The 21,972-nt window shown below is 31.8% G+C and overlaps 5 protein-coding genes across 5 annotated transcripts; all 5 read left to right on the top strand.

The window, feature by feature from the left end:
• Positions 1-422: 422 nt before the first annotated feature.
• Positions 423-2,477, top strand: LOC115234017 (odorant receptor 63a-like). The gene is made up of 5 exons (XM_029804713.1): positions 423-1,010; positions 1,315-1,547; positions 1,639-1,738; positions 1,895-2,164; positions 2,248-2,477. The coding sequence occupies exons 1-5, from the start codon at positions 423-425 to the stop codon at positions 2,311-2,313; spliced, it is 1,257 nt and encodes a 418-aa protein (XP_029660573.1). The 3' UTR covers positions 2,314-2,477.
• Positions 2,478-3,466: 989 nt separating this feature from the next.
• LOC115234010 lies at positions 3,467-5,245 on the top strand. The gene is made up of 4 exons (XM_029804700.1): positions 3,467-4,251; positions 4,531-4,630; positions 4,910-5,065; positions 5,192-5,245. The coding sequence occupies exons 1-4, from the start codon at positions 3,467-3,469 to the stop codon at positions 5,243-5,245; spliced, it is 1,095 nt and encodes a 364-aa protein (XP_029660560.1).
• Positions 5,246-7,946: 2,701 nt separating this feature from the next.
• Positions 7,947-21,918, top strand: LOC115233835. The gene is given in 8 exon segments (XM_029804442.1): positions 7,947-8,784; positions 14,348-14,902; positions 16,918-17,533; positions 19,631-20,439; positions 20,636-20,735; positions 20,985-21,095; positions 21,363-21,518; positions 21,788-21,918. Coding segments are annotated over 8 exon segments (3,183 nt in total). The 5' UTR covers positions 7,947-8,002; the 3' UTR covers positions 21,842-21,918.
• Positions 11,120-13,385, top strand: LOC115233844 (odorant receptor 22c-like). The gene is made up of 5 exons (XM_029804454.1): positions 11,120-11,901; positions 12,084-12,183; positions 12,414-12,524; positions 12,814-12,969; positions 13,221-13,385. The coding sequence occupies exons 1-5, from the start codon at positions 11,120-11,122 to the stop codon at positions 13,272-13,274; spliced, it is 1,203 nt and encodes a 400-aa protein (XP_029660314.1). The 3' UTR covers positions 13,275-13,385.
• On the top strand, positions 15,279-16,140 carry LOC115233851 (odorant receptor 22c-like). Its single transcript, XM_029804467.1, has 3 exons — positions 15,279-15,499; positions 15,641-15,796; positions 15,924-16,140. Exons 1-3 carry the CDS (start codon positions 15,428-15,430, stop codon positions 15,972-15,974), a joined length of 279 nt encoding a protein of 92 aa, XP_029660327.1. The 5' UTR covers positions 15,279-15,427; the 3' UTR covers positions 15,975-16,140.
• Positions 21,919-21,972: the final 54 nt, after the last annotated feature.

The raw sequence follows: 21,972 nt of genomic DNA, 5'->3' as shown, positions 1-21,972 counted from the left end.
TATGTAGTTGAATGTAAGATCGAATCATATAAGAATAATGTGAAGCACAGAGTTATGTAAAAACTTTTACGAACAATATGTGTTGTAAAGTTTTTCGAAAAAAATATGAGAAAATATTAGAATTATACAGTATTAGTAACTTTGCGATTATCCTTGGACAAAAGTTTCCTCCGATGCCACATCATCGCGGTAAACTTCGTTCAACCCTTCCTGATTTATTCCACAGTCGCAGCTGCTGTTTCCCCATAAACCGACAACATTAAAAAATGCAAATTACGAGTCATCAAAGTCACGACTTTTGCTCGCAGGGATCGGAGAAGTTCATCGAACGGGCCGCGCATGCTTCGTAGTAGAAATCCGCGTTGAATTTTTATTTCGCGTTAGTAAAGATCGAGCTGTCAGTAACGTTACATCGTATGAAAATGGTCGATCGGAAGCAAAGGAGCGCGTTCATCGCTGATATAATAAAACAAAATAAATTTCACATCTCGGACTTTTACTATGCCGTCCAGATAAGCATTTGCTTGCTGAAGCCGATCGGTGCCTGGCCGTTGCGACAACAAGCTACCAAGGTAGAAATTATCGTTCACGGTTTATCAATCGCCGTTGCCACGTTCCTTCAGTTCTTCGCGGTCGCCTCGTGGATTGCATGTATAATTACCACGAATTGGAGCTTTTATGAGATTCTCAGAACCGCGTGTCCGCTGATATTTACAATTACCGTTTTTCTGAGATACCTGCTGTTGCTGTCCCATCAACACGAGATCAAATCGTGCATCGATCGTATTGCCGAAGACTGGCGTAACGTGACGATAGCCGAGGATCGCAAGATCATGTTAGCTAACGCCAAGTCGGGACGTTTCTTTGGCATCATCTCCGTGGCGTTCATGTTCGGCAGCGGTCTACCTTATACCTGCATGCCTTTAATGTTACCGCCCATCGTTACGGAAGACAACGTGACGATTAGATCGTTTCCCAATCCCTGTGAGCTGATCTTTTTGGACGTCCAGGTCAATTCAATGTACGACGTTAAGTCCTTTTATTCGCAGACTGAAAAGTTACAATTATATCATATTTTCAATTTTATAATTATCATAATTTTCTCTTTTTTTTTTGTTATAAAAGAAAAATTCAGAAAGTTTAAAAAGTTTTTTTATAATAAATTAATTATATATTCTTAGCAATAGATGCTCAAATATATTTGGCTAATGTTATAATTTTTAATAAAAACTTTTAGTTTTTAAAAATAGTTATGTGTAATTAGCAAATTATGATTTTTTAGTAATTTCGTGTTCTTTTTTTTATCATATACAGGTCAGCCCAGTTTACGAAATCACATATGCATTGGTAGCTTTATCGTGTTTCACTGCGTATACCGTATTCTGCGGCATTTGTAGCTTAACAGCTAAATTCGTTACTCACATATGCGGCCAATGCGAGATCCTGATGTATATTTTCGACGAATTGGTGGACGGTGGTGATCGAAATTGTGGTACCGTCGACCAAAGGATCAGTACCGCTATAAGACATCATCTTCGAATACTCAAGTAAGTTGATTAACCGATTGCATAACTGATTTGATTTGATTGTCATTTATTTTCCATTTGCAGTTATTGCAATTCAGATATTAAATTTCAGATTTGTTTCTGACATAGATAAGGTATTGAACGAGATATGTTTAGCGGAATTTATAAATGCTTCGTGTAATATGTGTTTACTTGGTTACTACGTTATCATGGTACGTTAATTTAATTGCAGCTTTATTTCGAAATTTTACTGCTTTTATCAGATATAACAGAAATATTTATTATTATTATATATAAATATAGTTTAATAAGAGAGAGTATTTAATTTATTAATTGTATTTTTAATACATTGTATTTTTAACGTGTAGGATTGGAATACCCAGGAATCGATGCTACCAATTTTCGTGTATTTTGTCGCCTTTATATCAATTACGTTTAACATATACATATTTTGCTACATCGGCGAACGGCTCGTAGATCGATGTCAAAAAGTAGGCATTAAGTGTTACATGATTGAATGGTATCGTTTACCACAGAATAAGGCGCGTAACTTGATGTTCCCAATTATTATGTCAAATTATCCGGTTGAGCTTACTGCCGGAAAAATGGTGAAGCTAACTATGAGTAGTTTTTCTAATGTGAGTACACAAAATTATATTATTAAAAACAATTCACACGTTTCACATTATAATTGTTGATAATGTCATATGTTATTCTCTAGATTTTAAAAACGTCAATGGCATACCTTAACTTACTTCGTGAAGTTTCCTCGCGAGATATTATGTAAATATACAAGAGCTGCCTTTTTGATGAAATAATTAAGTAACATAGAAGATTGCGTGAAGATTATTAATATTTTCAGAAATATGTTTAAATTATATTATTCTTGCTGAATAATCTTATACAGATACTTTAATATCAGATTGAAATATATGAAAGTAATGCATAACATAGAGTCGTATAAAAAAAAACTTTGACGTTTTATATATTGTAGAATTTTTTGACGTAAATATTAAAAAATATCACAAAATTACGTGTTGTCAATAACTTTGCAGCAATTATCTACGGATAAGAGTTTCTATCCCGGTACATCATTGCAATCGACCGTGCCTACTCTTTGCCGATTTACTCCAATAGCCGCGTTGTTTCCCCCATAAATTCAACTCTATATATTACAAAATGCAAATTACTAGCCATCAAAGTCGCGACTCTTACTCGTAAAGATCGCAGAAGTTCATCGAACGAGTCTTATGCATGTTTCCTAGCAGAAATCCGCGTAATTCTAGAAAAGTATATATTATTATCTAAGCAATGAATTACTTATTTTTTAATTCGACTAATAAGGCATGTGTTAATACAGCATTTACAAACAAAAAAGATTTCTCTTAAAAAAAAATGTAATAACTACATAAAATAAGATTTAAAAAAAAATATAAGCAAGTGAGAGGAATAACAATATTCCAAAGCATTACATTACTTGCATAATGAAAATATGAACGATCCTGCTAATGAAGATAAATAAAAATTTTATTTACCAATAAAACCCGATATTATTAACAATGTATCTCGATAAAGTCAAAGTGCAAAGTTTCAAGTTACAAAGTCAAAGTTTCCATGCGCGATACACAACTACAAGTAGAGAAATCATATCGCGTGCGACATCAACCGCAGAAACTGCTTTCAATAACTCTTTTGTCTCCCCTACGTAGCTCTTTAATTTTTAATGTACGCAAGCGCAAGTATAGATTGAAAGCATCTTTCACTCTGACTGCAGCAGTCAACAAAGAATTTAAATTCTTGACTTCTCGTATATTCATTCTTTCCATCGCGCGATCGTAGAATCTTCTCCGTCGTTCTAGCATTATTAAAATTATAAAGAGCTGTTATGGCTTTTATATAATCTCTAGAAAAATTACAATTGTGACTATACGATCATTAGGATGATTCACAATAAACATTATCAAGAGGACGTGAAATACGTCGTCGAGCAAAGTCATGTTGTACTTCGCATGCTCGGTATTTGGCCATTGACCGATAGACGACCAAACACGATCGAGAAAGTTACAAATATCTTTTTCATGATTATTTGCTATCTTCTTCTCCATTGCGATATGGTACCGGGTGTTTTGTATTACATATTTATCGATAATGGAGCGCGCGAACAGATGAAGATGATGCCACCGATCCTGTACTCAATTATGGCGATCGCCAAGTACAGTAACTTGATTGTCCACGAGTCGAATATCAGACGTTGTCTGCGACACATCGAGGAAGATTGGAGGACGTTAATTATCAGCGATGCGCGAGAAGTGATGCTGGATAAAGCCAATACCGGAAGACGATTATTTACCTTGTGTTGCACGTTCATGTATTGTGGCGGACTCTCTTACAACACGATAGTGCCGCTATCAAGAGGAAGTATCGTTATCGATCAAAACATTACGATCAGACCGCTCTCCTGCCCCGGTTATTATGTTTTTTTCAATCCGCAAAATAGTCCCGCCTACGAAATTGTGTTTCTTCTGCAGTGCCTCTGCGGTTTCGTCATGTACACGATCACGGTGGCAATTTGCGGTCTCGCCGCGGTCTTCGTGATGCATGCGTGCGCGCAGATGGAGATTCTGACGCGTTTGATGGAGAATCTTGTCAACGAGAATGATTTTGGACAGAGGAACGTCGTTGTTAAACTGGCAGTCGTAATTGAACATCAGATAAGGATACGAAAGTAAGTCCTTGATTTTATTATAGCACGTTACTTTTCATTGACACGTATATAAATATTAAAATATTTATGAAAATATAAAAACACTCTCACAAAGCTATTATTTTTTAATTACAGATATTGATATTAAAAATGTCATTTTCTATTATTATTGGAGTTGTGTTTATAAAAAGTTTTATATATTTATATTTTTAAAATATTAATATATACATTTTGACATTGTTATATATTTCCTTGCTTCTTACTGCTAAATCGAAAATATGTTTGATAATTGCGTTTTAGTTTCTTACAACTGGTGGAGAATATTTTGCGCTATAGTAGCTTAGTCGAAATATTGGGGTGTACCACGATCATATGTCTTACGGGATATTGTATAATAGGGGTACGAGAAAAGTAAAATGCAAATAAATATATTGTATTTAGGTGCACAAATACGTTGCGGACCGCGAATACAGATTAATTTTATCCCTAGGAGTGGGAGGATAGAAACATAGCGGCTCTGTGTTCGTACGTTGCAGCTCTTATGTCCGTTACTATTAATATTTTTATTTTATGTTATATCGGAGAATACATAACGACGCAGGTAATTTTGTAAATATTTAATAAAGATTCTTTATATATCGTTTTTTACGTGCAAAGTAATCACAATTATCCACGATAGGCAGAAGAAATAAGCTGGACTTCTTGCACGCTCGACTGGTATCGTCTTCCGACAAGTATGACGCGAGATATGGTATTAGTGATAGCTTTTTCGAATGTTTTGCCACGAATTACCGCTGGAAAATTCATTGATCTGTCTTTTAAAACATTCGGTGATGTGAGCGATAGAATTAATGTGAACAAATATTTTAAAGCAATAATTTACCAATAATTCTGTGATGTTTTATTGTCAACTAATGTATAAATTAATTGTTCTTAAAGATTTAAAAAATTGATTTTTCAGGTAATTAAATCTGCTGTAATCTATTTGAACATGCTTCGACAACTAACTGAATAAATGGCAAAAAGAACTGGAATTGGTGATAAATTTCTATTTAAGACAATCTATATTTATTTAATATTATTGAAAAATTATTGATGTTATATATAACAAAAATAAATAGTAATATATATATATATACATATATATATATATAATTAAATAATCTATTTTATACATATATATTCTCTACTTTTTTTACTCTTTCTCTATAATTTTCTTAGAAAATTATAGAATCCAAGATTGTATCTCTCTCACTCACATCGCTATCACGAGAAAACTTATTTCCTAGAACGTTAACCTTTTTGTAATTTCCGAGAAAAGCTTTCCTTCATAGAAACAAAGTGAAAATAAACGCAACATCCCTTTGAAAGTTCATACACATGCGATATCAATGATTTATCTGTTACGTGGCTTTACGCGATTGTTTCAATATGTAAGCGCATGCGAATCGCGAGTTTTCTTGAATCGTATAAAACGGATCAACTGTAATCAGTGGCGAGCAAACGCGCGTTGCTTCACTACCGCGTAGATCTGGTGAAAGATATTCACAAACAAAAATTATTTGAACATAAATTACATTCCGTTTAGCCGCTTCGTGTTTTGTCTGTTAGGCATGTGACAGTATCTACTCACGAAATTCTAGTTTTCATAGACGCTCGAAAGGATTTCGATGATCCTTGCTTTTTACATCCTTCTCATCTGCGAATTAATCCTAGCGATTCTCTACATAAACATCATGCAAAGAAAGATCCACGCAAAACTCAAAGTAAGAGTCACTATATTATTCACGATAATGGCCAAATCAGCTGTTGTTCAGAAGGAATTAATTGAGAGACTGTCTTGTGCAGATGGAGAATGATTGACGAAACGTAGCCAGTTCAAGCAATCACGACATCACCATCAACAGGACCAGAACTGACAGATGTTTGCTCGTATAGTATGTGATATATTCATATAGTCTACTGAAATGTTGTTTCAAACAATTATCATTATTATCGTGGAAAAATATTTTTATGAATTAGAAATATATCCGGTATATTATAAATGCAAATATACCTGATCTTATGATCCAGGGGCTTACCGTGTCCGGACTTTATTTTGTTTGACGTGCAGGTCAATTTCGCCGATTAAAAAATAATTTGTGTTTGCAGTTCTTCTCGGGATTCGTCAAATGTGGCAATAATCTGGCGATGTGCAGTCTCGCGGGCTTCTTCATGATGCATTTGCACAGCTAGACATATTGATGACTTTAATAAAGAATTTAGTAAATACACCTTAAAAATTAAATAAGACATTGGTTGTTATTGTGGAAAGACTTTAAATCAAAACGCGTAAGTAAATCAATCTTTGTAGATGCTTTACGCAAATTTGTCACTTTTGATAATATATTTTGCTGTAGCTCAATAATTTTAATGCATATATAATAACAATTAATCGATAAATAAACATAGATATAATTATATTTCTAAATATTAGATTCTTGTTATTTTTTTTTGCGTTGTATTTTAATTCTTGCAATGAATGCAGAATATTATACGAATCTTGGAATGTATTGTAATTGTGTGTATTCTAAAATATTTTATTATTATTGTGTGCAAAAATGATTATGTAGCAGTAATTAGAGTGACACAAGATTTAATGAAACGCGCAACGTGTTATGCTTTTCATAATAACAATATCACACATACAGAAATATTTTATAAAAATAAATATAATTATGTCGAATTTACAGAAGTAAGAAGACAACAACTCTGTAAGGTTCATATTTCATTGGATTCACGCATGAATTACTTTTTACATATTTATCTTCTGCGTTATCAGCAAACAACTTTGGACGAAGGTACGTTGAGTATTCGACAAATATATTCAATTGTCGCAATAATTATTTTATTTTATTATTTTATCGACGCGAATGATTTTAATGAAGTAAGAGATGTGTCATTATTTTAATTTGCTATTTTTGTATGTATGTAATTCAATAACTTAATCAGGGAAAGTGAATAGCATTAACAATTGCACATTAAAAATTGTACAATGCAATCGAAACTTCTACTTACCTATCAATATCGCAGCTTCTAAAAGCGCAAGTTTCAATAGAGATATCAACAAAGTCAAACTAAATATATAATTAGAAAACATTGGCATATCAAAAGGCTTTCCAAAGAAACGATTTGCTGCTTTCATTTTCTGCTCCTCACGCAACTACAACTTCAACAAGTTCACTTTGCTTTTTCGAACACTTATCATCGATAAGATATAGTTTGTAAATGTATTACACATATATAATTTTACATTTATTTATTTTATCATATAGATATAAATTCATAATTATTTAATCCACTGATATTATGCAAAAATAATGTTATTTCTCTGTCATATCCTTTTACTTCTATATACGAGCATATTGAAATATTCTTTATCATGTAAGCGAAACTAGTATTACGTGTCGGTCAACGTTCTGATAAATCTAATCCCGAGTTTTCATACAGAAAGAAACAAAGTTATAGCCTATTATATTCCAGTATGTTTGAAAAAAAGATGCACATTGGCAAATAGAAATATAGACTTTCCACGGAAAAGCAATCCCGACCCTCGCTACTGAATGAGTTGGCTCTTGCAACAACTCTTTTTCCAACTCTTCTGTAACATTTGAATCTTTAAAGCGCGCAAGCGCAAGCGGACAGCGAATTTACTTTATCGACAACTTTTTTTCGCAACGATCAGTCGTGATTCAATTTCTGTATAGATTTCACACACAAAATTAACAGGAAGATGCTGCGCAATCAACATTATCAAGATGATATTATGTATATTACACAATTAACGCGTCAGGTTTTGAGTTTACTCGGAGTCTGGCCATCTTTCAACAGAAAAAAATCCATCGGCGAAAGAATTTGGAAATTTCTGTTAATCTCAGGCTCTTATATTCTTCTTTACTGCGTTCTGATTCCCGGCCTCCTTTTCTGGTTAATCGAGAAGAGAACGCGCGTCCGAGTTCAAACAATACCTCTGATTTTTTACGGTTTTATGGCTACAGGTAAATACAGCATTTTGGTATTAAGCGAGGGACGTATTAGACGTTGCTTGAAGCACATGGAGGAGGATTGGAGGATCCTTATCAGCATGGACGCAAGAGATTCGATGATCGAATCTGCAAAAATTGGAAGACGCTTGGTTACACTTTGCGCAGTTTTCATGTATGGTAGCGGACTATCCTTTCGATCGATTCTGCCGTTCGCCAAGGGAAAGATCGTCACCGCGCAGAATGTCACAATCAAACCTCTGCCCTGCCCTGCTTATTTGTTCTCTTTCAATATGCAAGTTAGTCCTATTTACGAGACGGTTTTCGCGATTCAATTTTTGTCCGGCATAGTTACTTATTCGATAACGATCGGTGTATGTGGTCTTGCGGCTGTCTTTGTGATGCATGCTTGTGGTCAACTAAAAATTTTAGTGGATCTGATGAGAAATCTCGTCGAAGAACAATGGGAAGAGACTCAAGAGTTGGATAAGAAACTTGGTGAAATGGTCGAGCATCAAATAAGGATACGAAAGTAAGTGTTTTTAAATTGTAGTTTTTCTTAATTCTCTATTTTGATTGTATGACTCAAAATGCTTAATAATTATTTATTAATATTAATTAAAAATTATTGACTACTTGATACTGTTTATTATTGGTACTAACATATATTAATGGTGCTACAATTATTGATACATATTCATATTTCATATACCATATAGTTAATATTATTTATTAATTATTCTTTCACTCTTTTAAAAATGTGTCGATTTAACATCATCGACATTTCAGTTTTTTGCGATTGGTAGAACATACTATGCAACAAGCATGTCTGATAGAATTAGTGGGTTGTACGATCATTGTTTGCCTTTTGGGATATTTTATAATAAAGGTTTGTAATATTTATATATTTTCGCGAATTATATATTCTCTCGATAAAATAAAACAAAAAATATAAGAGAAAACACGAAATATTTACGTTTATAGGAATGGGAAAATAGCAATTCAATAGCTATGTGCTCTTACTTTATTACACTTACATCTCTGATGATAAACATGTTCATGTTTTGTTATACTGGTGAACAGCTTAGTGTTCAGGTATATTCGTCAATACCAAACTATTAGATTTTTTTAAACAAACGTCATTATATTATATATTATAATATAATAATGTTATACATTTGTGTGTGTTTTCTCATCAAAGATTGTATCTGCTTTTTATAAAGAAATGTATTGTTGAAAATATTTATATAAAATTATGTTAAAATATGAAATGCTTAAATGTCAATGACAGGCGGAGAGAGTAGCTAGTACATCGTGCGAGCTCGACTGGTATCGTCTTCCGGACAAAAAAGCGCGTGGAATTGTGCTAGTGATGATTATGTCGAACTTACCTACCAAAGTCACCGCTGGAAAAATTATGGATTTGTCATTCAAGACATACGGTGATGTAAGATCATACAAAACCACATTTATTTTCTCAAAAACCTGCAATAATTATAATACACATGACAACTAAACATATTATCAAATATTTATTTTTAATTTAATTTATAAATATAATTTTATTTATTTTATAATATAAGTAAATATAAATATAAATATAAATAAAAAAAATATATGTGCATTACATAATGAAAAAGATAGACACAGCAATCAAATACTTTCTTAATTTTTTATATATTTGGCATTAATTATATATTACATTTCTTATACACGGCAAACAAGTTAATAAGAGAATCAATGCTATTATACTCTATAATAATGTTAAATTAAATTATTTATAATTACGACATATATATATTTTTAATTAATATCTGTCTCATATATTTGCATGGATAATATCATTTATATATATTGTGTTTTTTTTTACTTACATTGAATATAATTCCTTTTCATTGAATTACATAAAATCATGATAAATAATAAATAAATTATTACGGAATGTTGTGTTTTAGGTCGTAAAGACAGCTGTGACGTATTTTAATATGCTTTTAAAGGTAACCGACTGAATCTCTTTCTGTGCTGTATAATTTTTATTCTTATCGTTAAAATTATATACAAATATGGACAGCAACATTATCAAGTAAACTTATAAATGTGTCAAATACAAAAGTTTTGTATAATGTACATATATATACGTACATATTATTTACGTGATGTATCTCGATATAAATGTATTTCTTCTATAGAAGAATCCGTGCAGAAAGTTTTCTGAGATACATTAAATTTCTTTTAGAAACCGGCCTGAGATATTATGCTAGTTGTTTAAATTATACAATTATTATTTCATCTTTTTAATAACATATAACAATTTAAAAATAACCGACAATATAAATATAATTTGACATTTATCGAGAAATGTATTAGTACTGCACTATATGTTGACTTTTATATTTGATCAGAGCAGGTAAAATGAAAACATCAAACAGTAAAAGAGAAACGGAGCTATTATTCGCGGTCAATATTCGATAAATACAATTGGAAGTTTAAATACTGGAAAAAACAAAGTTTTAAAGCTAATCGTATTTCTAGTTGAAAAAGAGAAACACGTTGACGAATAGAAATTCTATTCGTGGAAAGCACTATCATAACCCTCGGTAAAGCTGACTCTCTCTTGGAAAACTCCTGCTTTTAAAATATCTTTCTCACGCAATCATTTAAATCTTTAAAGCGCGCAAGCGTAAGCGGACAGCGAGTTTACTTCATCGACTGTTTGTTTTTTACTGCGAACAGTCGTGATTTAGCTCGCATTTAAGTTTCACATTAACGGTAGCAATTTGCACGACAGTTGGTATTCAGGAATAATTTTCCAGAGAAAAAATCGCAAAACGTTCTCCAAACGTTTCTTCAAAATTTTTCAAAAAAAAATGTCGCATAACGAACATTATCAAGATGATATTATGTTTATTACACAATTAACACGTAACATTCTAAGCACACTTGGAGTCTGGCCGTCTTTCAGCAGAAAAAGAACTATCATTGAAAGAATTAACAAGTTTCTACTAATCTGTATATCTTACGCTCTTCTCTATTCCATTCTGATTCCCGGTTTCCTCTTCTGGATACTCGAAAAGAGAACACATGTCAAAATTCAGACGTTGCCTCTGCTTATTTTCGGCTTCATGGCCATAAGTAAATACGTTAATTTAATATTTCGCGAGGGACAGCTCAAGCGCTGCTTGAAACATATCGAAGAAGATTGGAGAAATGTCACCAGTATGAGCGCACGAAACACGATGATTGAATCCGCGAAAACCGGAAGACGCCTAGTTGCAATTTGCGCAGCCTTTATGTATAGCAGCGGACTCTCCTTTCGACTGATTTTACCATTTGTTAGGGGAAAAATTATTAACGCGCAGAATATCACGATTAAACCTTTGCCATGTCCAGGATACTACGTTTTCTTCAATTCACAAGTCAGTCCTGTTTATGAGATAATTTTCGCGATACAGTGCTTATCGGGTTTAGTTACCTTTTCGATCACAACGGGTGTATGTGGTCTCGTTGCCGTATTCGTGATGCACGCCTGCGGCCAGTTAAAAATTCTGATAGAGCTAATGAGAAATCTTGTTGAAAACCAGTGGCAAGAAAAACAAGAGGTAGATAAAAAGCTAGCCGCAGTAGTCGAACATCAAATAAGAATACGATAGTGAGTAATGTTACCGATAACTTTTATATATTAAATCTACATTATAATATTAAAAAATAATTATTTGTTTTAATTTTTCAACAATTTGATTTGTCTTCCACGTATGACTAATAGTTCTTAATGCAATTTTTCTTATTTTCTAAAAGTAAAAGTGTCGATTTGATATCATCAATATATTTCAGTTTTTTGCAATTAGTGGAACATACAATGCAACAAATATGTTTAATTGAATTAATGGGATGTACATCAATCGTATGCATTCTTGGATATTGCATAATAGTGGTTTGTGATTTTTTTATTATTCTTGTATTACTCTTAATTATTTCACTAAATTGTTTCTTAATAATTAAATAAAAACAGCTTTTTTCGATATATTTAATAAAAATTTTAAAATTATAAATGTATTCACAGACAATTCAGATGCTTTATGATTTTAATGTAAATGATAATTGGTTTCATGTCTTTCTATACTTATGTAAAAAGCGCTTACATCAAAAGTATTACATTTATAGGAATGGGAGAAAAGCAATACAATAGCTACATGTTCTTACTTTATGTCGGTTACGTCTATGATGATAAATATGTTTCTGTTTTGTTATACCGGTGAACAGCTTACCGTTCAGGTATGTGTTCGTCTGTAATCTATGTTAAATCTCTAACGAATTCTATTATATAATCGCAATAACGCATATATAATGATATCAATGTTATTATTTAATCAGATTAATTTTTTTATATCTGTGTTGTGTGTGTGTATATATACAAAAGCCACAAAAATAATTCTTGTCTTTAAAAAATAATAGGACATGTTTCATATATTAGCATTATGTTTAAATTCGTGAAATATTGCTACATATGTATAATAATATGTGTAGTAATATATGATAGTATGTGTAATAATATTTATAATAGGCGGAGAAGGTAGCTAGTACATCGTGCGAACTCGAATGGTATCGCCTTCCGAACAAGAAAGCGCGTGGTATCGTGCTGGTGATGATTATATCTAATTTGCCTACGAAGTTAACTGCTGGAAAAATCATGGATCTATCATTCAAAACATATGGTGATGTAAGAGAATATTCATATATTTAAATTTATTAACACCAAATACATATTTTTTATATTTATATGAGTATGTGCGTGTATGTGTCTGTGTATATGTACATATCTGTCGTACAAAAAAATTTACTTTTATATACATATACATATACACTAAAATAATTTATTATTTTATATCTTACATATGTACTACACATTATAATTGTATTTAATCTTTGTGTTCTATTAACGCGACTAGCCTGGTCGGTTTTGTTTTTTAGGTTGTAAAAACAGCTGTAACATATTTCAATATGCTTCGAAACGTAATTGAATGAATATTTTTGTTCTAATCGTCGAAATCATCTGGGCAATTGTAATAGTAACATCGTTGTATCGTGTATACACTTTTATGATATATCAGACAAAACAAAAGTTTGATATATGAACATATATGATATATTTATTCTCGCGCCCCTTAATTATATCTCTTCTACAAAAAAATGCGCACACAGAGAATTTTGCAAAATACAGACAGCTACAATTAAATTTTTATAGAAATCAGTATTATGATAAATGTGCAATTACTATTTTATATTTTTACATAAATCTTTATATTTTTATTTTATCATGTTATGAAATAAATAACAACGAATAAGAATTTAAGAAAATATAAGCAGTAATATAAATATAATTTTACATGATCAAAAAATATATTAAAATGATACTGCGCTTTACATACTCATTGACTTCTGCACACGCAAGTAAAGTAAAGTATTAGTGAATTATTCGTAGTCAACAACCTAGTTTTTTACTGCTATCATCAAATAAGTTTCTTTGCACAACATTAATCCTCTTTTGACTTCCAGCGAGGGAATACTTTCTCTCCCTCAGAAAAAAAAAAAATTATCAATAGATCTGCATGCAACCCCTACAAAAGTTTCAACACATCCAATATTAACCATCTGCTTGACGTGGCTTTTCAGTTCTTCTACGCAGGCGCACGCAAATAAATATAAATTATGCTTTTGTCCAACAAAGGATATGCTACGGTCAGTAACGAACAGACACGCATTGTTTCAGCATTACACACGTTACAGAAATGTTGCGTGTTACATTGTTGTATAGTATCGCGCTACAAAATTGAGAGATATTATTTAAATATAAGTTGTAGAATCAATCCCAATATGTTTGCCAACAAGTATTACGAAAGCGATATAAAGTACACCTTCGAGATAAATCGCTTCTTTTTCCGTCTAATAGGTATGTGGCCATTCGCGCGCACGAATTTCTTTCTTCCCGACATTGTGGAGACAACCCTGTTGATCATCGCGTGTTTTACATTCCTTTTTTCTGAAATAGTACCAACAATGATTTATATATTCGTAGTCCTGAAAGACAATCGTTTGAGACTTAAAGTTGTGGGCACTATGCTATTCACAATAGTCACGACTATCAAATACGGCTATATTTTGCTTTACAAGAATCAAGTAAGAAATTGTTTGAAGCTAGTTGATAAGGATTGGCGAAATGTCGACAACTCGAGTGCTCGCATCTCGATGATCGATAGAGTAAAAATTGGTAGACGTTTAGTCATAATATGCGCCGTATTCGTGTATTTAAACGGCCTAGCTATACGGATTATCGTGCCGCTGTCACATGGGAAGATCGTCACCCCTCAAAATGTCACAATTAAACCTCTGCAATCCATGGCGCATTTTATCATCTTTGATGTGCAGCGCAGTCCTGCTTACGAAATCGTATTTTTTTTACAATCCTTTACGGGAGTTGTAAGGTACACAATTACAGTGGCAACTTTCGGCTTCATAACTCTCTGTGTGATGCATTTTTGCGCGCAGCTGGATATATTAGTGACATTAATAAATAACTTTGTAAATGAGCGCCAAGAAAAATATTTAAACAAGAGATTGGCTATTATCGTGGAACATCAAATCAAGACACGAAAGTAAGTTTTTCTTTGCTCATATTTATATAACATTTCGATGATTTTGTTAATATTTGTAAATCTTATATATTTATTATATTTATTAAAGAGAGAGAGCATTTTATAATATTTATTAAAAAGAAAGAGTATTTTATAATTTAATACATGACAACATTTTATTATATGTAAAATAGATGGATTTGATAAACTGTTTGATTATTAAACACATGATTGACACTTTTCGATTAAGAACAATATTCACAATCTTCTCGTAAATTTTAGTTTTTTACATTTGGTGCAGAATGCTACTCAATATCCAAGTTTAATAGAAATTCTAGGATCTAGCATACTGGTATGCTTTGCAGGATATTATGTTATTATGGTGCGCAAATATCTATATAATAGCAAATTTTAAGAGAATTTAGACAAGAGAATATTATATGATGTTTGACAGAAAACAGCTTTGTAATATTCTAAGAAATATTAAGGCATTTGCTGAATTTACAGGAATGGGAAAACCTTAATGCTGTACGTCTATGCTCATATATGTTTGGATTAATGATGCTTTTATTCAACGTATTTATCTATTGTTATATGGGCGAGCACGTCATCGAACAGGTATGTGTTTTCAAATTGTAATTTCGTTATCGATGGAAAAAATAATCGTAAAGTATTTAATAGATAATGAAATGGAATATGTGCAAAATATTATTTGTTTAAATTTCATTTTTGATGCGTATAACTAATTAATGAAATTAGGAAAAGAAAATATCATTAACGCTGTACACATTAGAATGGTATCGTCTTCCGAATGAGAAAGCAAAAGCATTGATTTTAATCATGGCTATCTCGGACACTTCAGTAAAATTAAAAGCAGGGAAATTTATCGATCTTTCTCTCAAAACGTATGGCAATGTAAGTAATAATTGTCTTTTTAAAATGTATAATGGATACCGTTATCATTATTAATAATAAAAATATTCTTTGAGAAGAAAAAACGATAAATATAAGCGATAAATATGTAGAAATATATTTATTTTAGGTCATCAAAATGGCAGTGACATATTTAAATCTTCTTCGATCATTCGAATGAATCTTAAGAATTAGTCGTAAATGAATACATAAAGTAACAATGAAAAATTTTGTATTTTAAATAAAAGTAGTAATATGAAATGAGCAATCATGTCACATATAATGCGATTAATGACTCTTTATTTCAAATATCTGTTCTGGATAAAATATTAAATGCATTTATATATGTATACAGACGTTCAAATCATATTCGAAGCTCAGTGTATAAATCAATTGACAAATGCATGTAACAAGCTTCAAGGATTGTTTGCTACACTTACTCCAGTCAATCATATAAAAATATCTCATCATTTTGCGTTTCTTATCATATACATAAAAATTTATACCACAAAGTAATGAAAATATTTAGATAAAAAGCACATCACAAAATTCATCTAAAACTAAGAAAATAAATATTGATCAACTATTTGGCTACACGTAAAAATAAAATTTTCATTTCTTGATAATCTGAAAAAATGTCAGCTGACTCTTGTTTGCGCTATTTCATTTCCTTGTAAAAATATATCGATGAAAGAGAAAAGAAGTTAAACGCAAATGTTTTCCTGTTGTAAAGTTGAAAGTTGTATGAAAATTGAAAATAACTTCCGTAGAAATACAATCTCGGTTTTCAACTCCCGATCATTTCACTTGCAAACTTTATGGCTTTTGATTTCCCTACTTTACATTTGAATTCTTAAAGCGCGCAAGCGCATCTTGATGGCAAGTTTACCTCGACGTCAGCCCTTCTTTTAACAGTCAATCGTAACTCAGTTTGTGCGAGAATAAAATCCGCAAAAAATGTTGTCTAACAAACTTTATAAGGATGATATTGTATACATCACGCAATTAACACGTAACGTTCTAAGCGTGCTCGGAGTCTGGCCGTCTTCCAACAGAGCAAAATCTATCGGCGAAAGACTTTTAAAGTTTTTATTAATCTGTGTCTCCTACGCTCTTCTTTACTGCGTGCTGATTCCCGGTATCCTCTTCTGGTTAATCGAGAAGAGAACACGTATCCGAATTCAAACATTTCCTATGCTTCTCTACTGTTTCATGGCCACAAGTAAATATGGTAATTTAATATTTCGCGAGAATCAAGTCAGGCGATGCTTGAAACACATTGAGGAAGATTGGAAGATTGTTGCTAGCACGGAAGCACGGGACACAATGATCGAATCAGCGAGAACGGGAAGACGTTTGGTTGCACTTTGCGGAGCGTTCATGTACGGCAGCGGACTCTCCTTCCGATCGATCTTGCCGTTTGCTAAGGGAAAGATAGTTACCGCGCAGAATATTACGATCAGACCCTTACCCTGTCCGGGTTACTTTTTTTCCTTCAATTCACAACTCAGTCCTACTTACGAAATGATTTTTGCGATGCAGTTCTTATCAGGTTTAGTTACTTATTCAATCACAACGGGCGTATGTGGCCTCGCAGCCGTCTTCGTCATGCATGCTTGCGGTCAGCTGAGAATTTTGATAAACTTGATGAAACGTCTTGTCGAGGAATGGCAAGAAAAACAAGAAGTGGATAGAAGACTGGCTAAAGTAGTGGAGCATCAAATAAGAATACGAAAGTAAGTTCTCGATTTGTAAGTCTTATTAAATATATATCATTATAAAAATGATTGATCGTTGATCAATAATTAATATCGTATTTAATATATGGTATATAATTTTTAACTCTATTCTTTCATTTTATAAAAATATCGGTTTAGTGTGAAATATCGATATATTTCAGTTTTTTGCGATTGGTAGAGCATACCCTGCAACAAGTATGTATGATAGAATTGATGGGATGTACGATAATTGTTTGCAATTTAGGATATTGCATAATAGTGGTTTGTAAATTACTCTACTTTCTTCAATAATAAAACAAAAACATTTTTTTTGATGTATTTAATGAAATATAAAATTAAGAATTGTAAAAGTGTTGAAACAATTAAACAAAATAGTAATCTATATTTTATATCTTTTATTATAAAAAGACATTTATATAAAAAGTGCTACATTTATAGGAGTGGGAGAAAAGCAATACAATAGCTACATGTTCTTATTTTATGTCGCTTACGTCTATGTTAATAAACGTGTTCATGTTCTGTTATACCGGTGAACAACTCACAGCTCAGGTATATTCACTACGCACATTTGTAATAACTTCAAATATCAGATCATTTTGTTATTTTATAAATTATAATTTTTATCTGTTGTAGAGAAATCATTCTTGTCACATATATATTATAAAAATATAACAAGAATATTTAAATTTCTTAAATAATTTTTAAATGCATGAAATATGTTGCTACATTAAATTAAATATTATGTATATGATATCTATAATAGGCGGAAAAGGTGGCTAATACATCGTGCGAGATTGAGTGGTACCGTCTTCCGGACAAAAAAGCGCGCGGGATTGTATTAGTAATAATTATGTCTAACTTACCTACCAAAATTACCGCAGGAAAAATCGTGGACTTGTCACTTAAGACATTTGGTGATGTAAGAAGTATATATATATGTTACACATTATAATTACTTTTCGTTATATTAAACTAACACACTATCTATTAATTTGTTTTAGGTCATTAAAACAGCTGTGACATATTTTAATATGCTTCGAAATGTAACTGACTGAATATTTCAGTTCTAATCATTGAAACAATCTAAACTACGCATCGTGTCAATAATATCATATCGTATATTATATGACATGTAAAATTATAAAAATTAGAAGCGATATACATATATATACAAGATGTGTGTTTTGAATTTTAAATATATTCTTGTATAATTATAATTGTATAATTCTCCTTTTTGTGGAAAAGATTAAGTAATTTTTTAATATTGTTCTCCCAAAAAGATAAAATATACAATAGTCTCACAGTTTTCTTCAAAACATTACATTTGAAAGTCTTATATATTTGTAATATTTAAATCTTTGAAGCAATGCATACCATTTTTTAATTTATCATTACTTTTTATTATTCGTTAAATATTATTTTAATATTCTTAATATTTTGACTGAGAAATTACAATGATTGTGTGGCTATATGCAATAGAATTTTGTTTTTATTATACAGGATGTAATCATACGACAAGCATAATTACTTTGTGTCATTGCAGATATTTTACCAAGTCAACAACCGCATTACATTTACACTGATATCATTTTTCACAGAATATCAACCTTTTTGTGACTTCAACAAGAGAACTTTCTCTCCCTATAACGAAGCATAATCATATAAATAGATCTGCGTGCAATCCCTTTCGATTCCTTTCAAAAGTTTCGTACGTACAATATTAGCTATTCACTTGACGTGGCTTTTCAATAAAATCAAAACTATCACTTCTTGATCAACGTTACTATCGCAAAATATAGGAAGAAAAAAAAATTGAACATTATGATTTTCCTGGCCGCTACAAAAGTCAATAAACGTAGACAAGTAAGAATACTTTTCATGGAAAACGATCTCGGCTCTTGACGAGTAACTTCATTTACGAACTTCACTGCTTCTATTTCTCTTCCTCACGCAACGTTTGAATGTTTCAGACGCGCAAGCGCATACGAGAATTGAGTTGACTTTATGATCAGATTTGCCCTTCAATGATCAGTCGCGATTCCGCTCGCGTCCAGTATTAAACGTAGTTTAACGCAACGGATGAGGTCTGAGAGTACAGTAAAATATTTTAAATTTATCGAAAAAAATGCCGCGTAACGAGCGTCATCAGGACGATATTTTATACATCACCCAACCAACTCGCAACATTTTGTTTGCACTTGGCGCCTGGCCGTCCATCGGTCGAGAAAGATCCGTGCGTCCGCAAGCTTGCAACTTTCTGCTGATTTGTATCACCTACACTCTCCTTTCCTGCGATCTTATACCCGGTATCCTTTATTGGCTGATGGAGGAATCGACGCGCATTCGACTCCAGACGATTCCTCTCCTTCTCTACGACATCATGTCCGTCAGTCAATACGGCATCTTTATATTTCGTCATGATCAGCTAAGGCGATGCTTAAAGCATGTCGAGGAGGATTGGGAGGACATTATCAGTACGGACACGCGTAAAATTATGTTGAAATCCGCGAAGACGGGCAAGCGTCTGGCTACAATTTGCGGAATTTTTATGTACACTGGTGCCTTTACCTTTCGAACTATCCTGCCGTTATCCCAAGGAAAAACCGTTACTAATCAGAACATTACAATAAGACCCCTTGCCTGTCCGGGTTACTTCTTTTCTCTCAACGTGTACGTCAGTCCTGTTTATGAGATACTCTTTACAATTCAGTGTTTAACAGGTATTGTTATGGTTTCGATCGTGATAAGTGCATGCGGCCTTACAGCGATTTTCGTGGTGCATGCTTGCGGCCAGCTGAAGATCTTGATCGGTTTGATGAGAAGTCTCGTGCAGGAACCGTGGAGAGAGGAGCGTGAAGTGGATAAGAAGTTAGGTGAAATAGTCAAGCATCAAATAAGAGTGCGCAGGTAAGTCTGCAATTTTCGAATGTTATTTACGTCTTTAGTTTTTTAATAAGTTAATTCAAAATATTGATTAAATAAATATGTATCTATTAATAATAAACTTGTTGCACGCTTGCCGTTAATAATTTTCTCTCTTTGATTATTCTGTTTTTTCATTCATGTTAATAATATTAATTTTTCATTGGTAATTGCATTTCAGTTTTTTAAAATTGGTACAGCATACTCTGCAGGAAATATATTTGATAGAAATTATGGTGAATACGATAGCCATCTGCCTTTTGTTATATTTTATGATAGTGGTTCGTAAGTCGTACAATTAATTTTAATAAAAAAGTTAATTAATTATTTGGGCATAATATATACAAATAGAATAAATGACAAAAATTAAATAATCACTCGCAATTTGAAATTCTGATATTCACTTATTAATACTAATCTCAAATTTTTATGTGATGATACATGTTTCAGTAACAAAAAGTTATTTTAAAATTTGCAACTAGCTAGTAATCATAATCTATGCTATATGTATAAAACATTTATATTTGTAGGATTGGCAAAGTAAGAATATAGCAGTTTTATGCACTTATTTATTAAGCATTACGAACGTGGCAATTCATATGTTTATATTTTGTTATACTGGTGAACACCTTACCGATCAGGTATGTTTTATGATAGAAATCAATTAAAATAATTTATTTATTACATAAATGAAATTGCATACTTACAATTTTGAGGAAATATTTTGTAAAAGTTATTATTACATACACTAAAATATATACTTTATTTTTATGAATTTTTTAAATTAAAAATACAAAGAAAATATATAGAGAAAATGTGTGTTGCACTATCTTTGAAATAGCAAATAAAAATTTGATGAAAACAAATTTTGTGGCCATTGCTACGTGTGTGTGATAAATCAACGATAGGCGGAAAAGGTTGCCATTGCATCCTGCGAACTCGAGTGGTATCGTCTTCCGAACAGAAAAGCACGCTGCGTTATATTACTGATGATTATGTCTAATACGCCAACCAAGATTTCCGCTGGAAAATTTGTCGATTTGTCACTCAAGACATTTGGTGATGTAAGTAAAAAGATTAAAATATTTAAATTAGGGTGTTTGATTTGTATAAGTTTGCAAAAAAAGATCACAGAAGATTGAAATTTTTTACAAAGTCTTTTAACCGTCCGTTTCTCATCATGCTAATTATACAAATATTAAAAATAATGAATTATTTTATGTTCATAAATATATATAATTGTTAGCTAAAATCTTTTTTTAAAAAGCATTGTGTAATGAGAATTATTATAATGAGAATTTATTAAAACAATGATCAATTAAATATGTTTTAGGTCATGAAAACATCTGGAGCATATTTTAATATGCTCCGAAGTATAATCGAATAAATGTTTAAGTTCTAATAATCGAGATTATGAAAACTAAATATAGTTGATATATTGATTATATATTGAATCACTAGTATATACATAGAATCGAATATAACATTTTAATTCTATAAATATAAATGTAAAATATT

This window comes from Formica exsecta, unplaced genomic scaffold, assembly GCF_003651465.1.
Source record: "Formica exsecta isolate Colony F162 unplaced genomic scaffold, ASM365146v1 scaffold1056, whole genome shotgun sequence".
Classification (NCBI taxonomy): Eukaryota; Metazoa; Arthropoda; class Insecta; order Hymenoptera; family Formicidae; genus Formica; species Formica exsecta.
This window is presented reverse-complemented; position numbering and strand designations above follow the sequence as displayed.

What these genes read in the sequence shown, in the direction of transcription:
- LOC115234017 (XM_029804713.1), top strand. Translation starts at nt 423, where the DNA reads ATGGTCGATCGGAAGCAAAGGAGCGCGTTCATCGCTGATATAATAAAA. An exon ending in TTGGTTACTACGTTATCATG is followed by an intron (nt 1,739 to 1,894) that starts GTACGTTAATTT and finishes TTTAACGTGTAG; the next exon opens with GATTGGAATACCCAGGAATC. An exon ending in CTATGAGTAGTTTTTCTAAT is followed by an intron (nt 2,165 to 2,247) that starts GTGAGTACACAA and finishes GTTATTCTCTAG; the next exon opens with ATTTTAAAAACGTCAATGGC.
- LOC115234010 (XM_029804700.1), top strand. Translation starts at nt 3,467, where the DNA reads ATGATTCACAATAAACATTATCAAGAGGACGTGAAATACGTCGTCGAG. An exon ending in CATCAGATAAGGATACGAAA is followed by an intron (nt 4,252 to 4,530) that starts GTAAGTCCTTGA and finishes ATTGCGTTTTAG; the next exon opens with TTTCTTACAACTGGTGGAGA. An exon ending in CGGGATATTGTATAATAGGG is followed by an intron (nt 4,631 to 4,909) that starts GTACGAGAAAAG and finishes TATCCACGATAG; the next exon opens with GCAGAAGAAATAAGCTGGAC.
- LOC115233844 (XM_029804454.1), top strand. Translation starts at nt 11,120, where the DNA reads ATGTCGCATAACGAACATTATCAAGATGATATTATGTTTATTACACAA. An exon ending in TTGGATATTGCATAATAGTG is followed by an intron (nt 12,184 to 12,413) that starts GTTTGTGATTTT and finishes TTACATTTATAG; the next exon opens with GAATGGGAGAAAAGCAATAC. An exon ending in CATTCAAAACATATGGTGAT is followed by an intron (nt 12,970 to 13,220) that starts GTAAGAGAATAT and finishes TTTGTTTTTTAG; the next exon opens with GTTGTAAAAACAGCTGTAAC.
- LOC115233851 (XM_029804467.1), top strand. Translation starts at nt 15,428, where the DNA reads ATGTTTGGATTAATGATGCTTTTATTCAACGTATTTATCTATTGTTAT. An exon ending in GCGAGCACGTCATCGAACAG is followed by an intron (nt 15,500 to 15,640) that starts GTATGTGTTTTC and finishes TAATGAAATTAG; the next exon opens with GAAAAGAAAATATCATTAAC. An exon ending in CTCTCAAAACGTATGGCAAT is followed by an intron (nt 15,797 to 15,923) that starts GTAAGTAATAAT and finishes TATTTATTTTAG; the next exon opens with GTCATCAAAATGGCAGTGAC.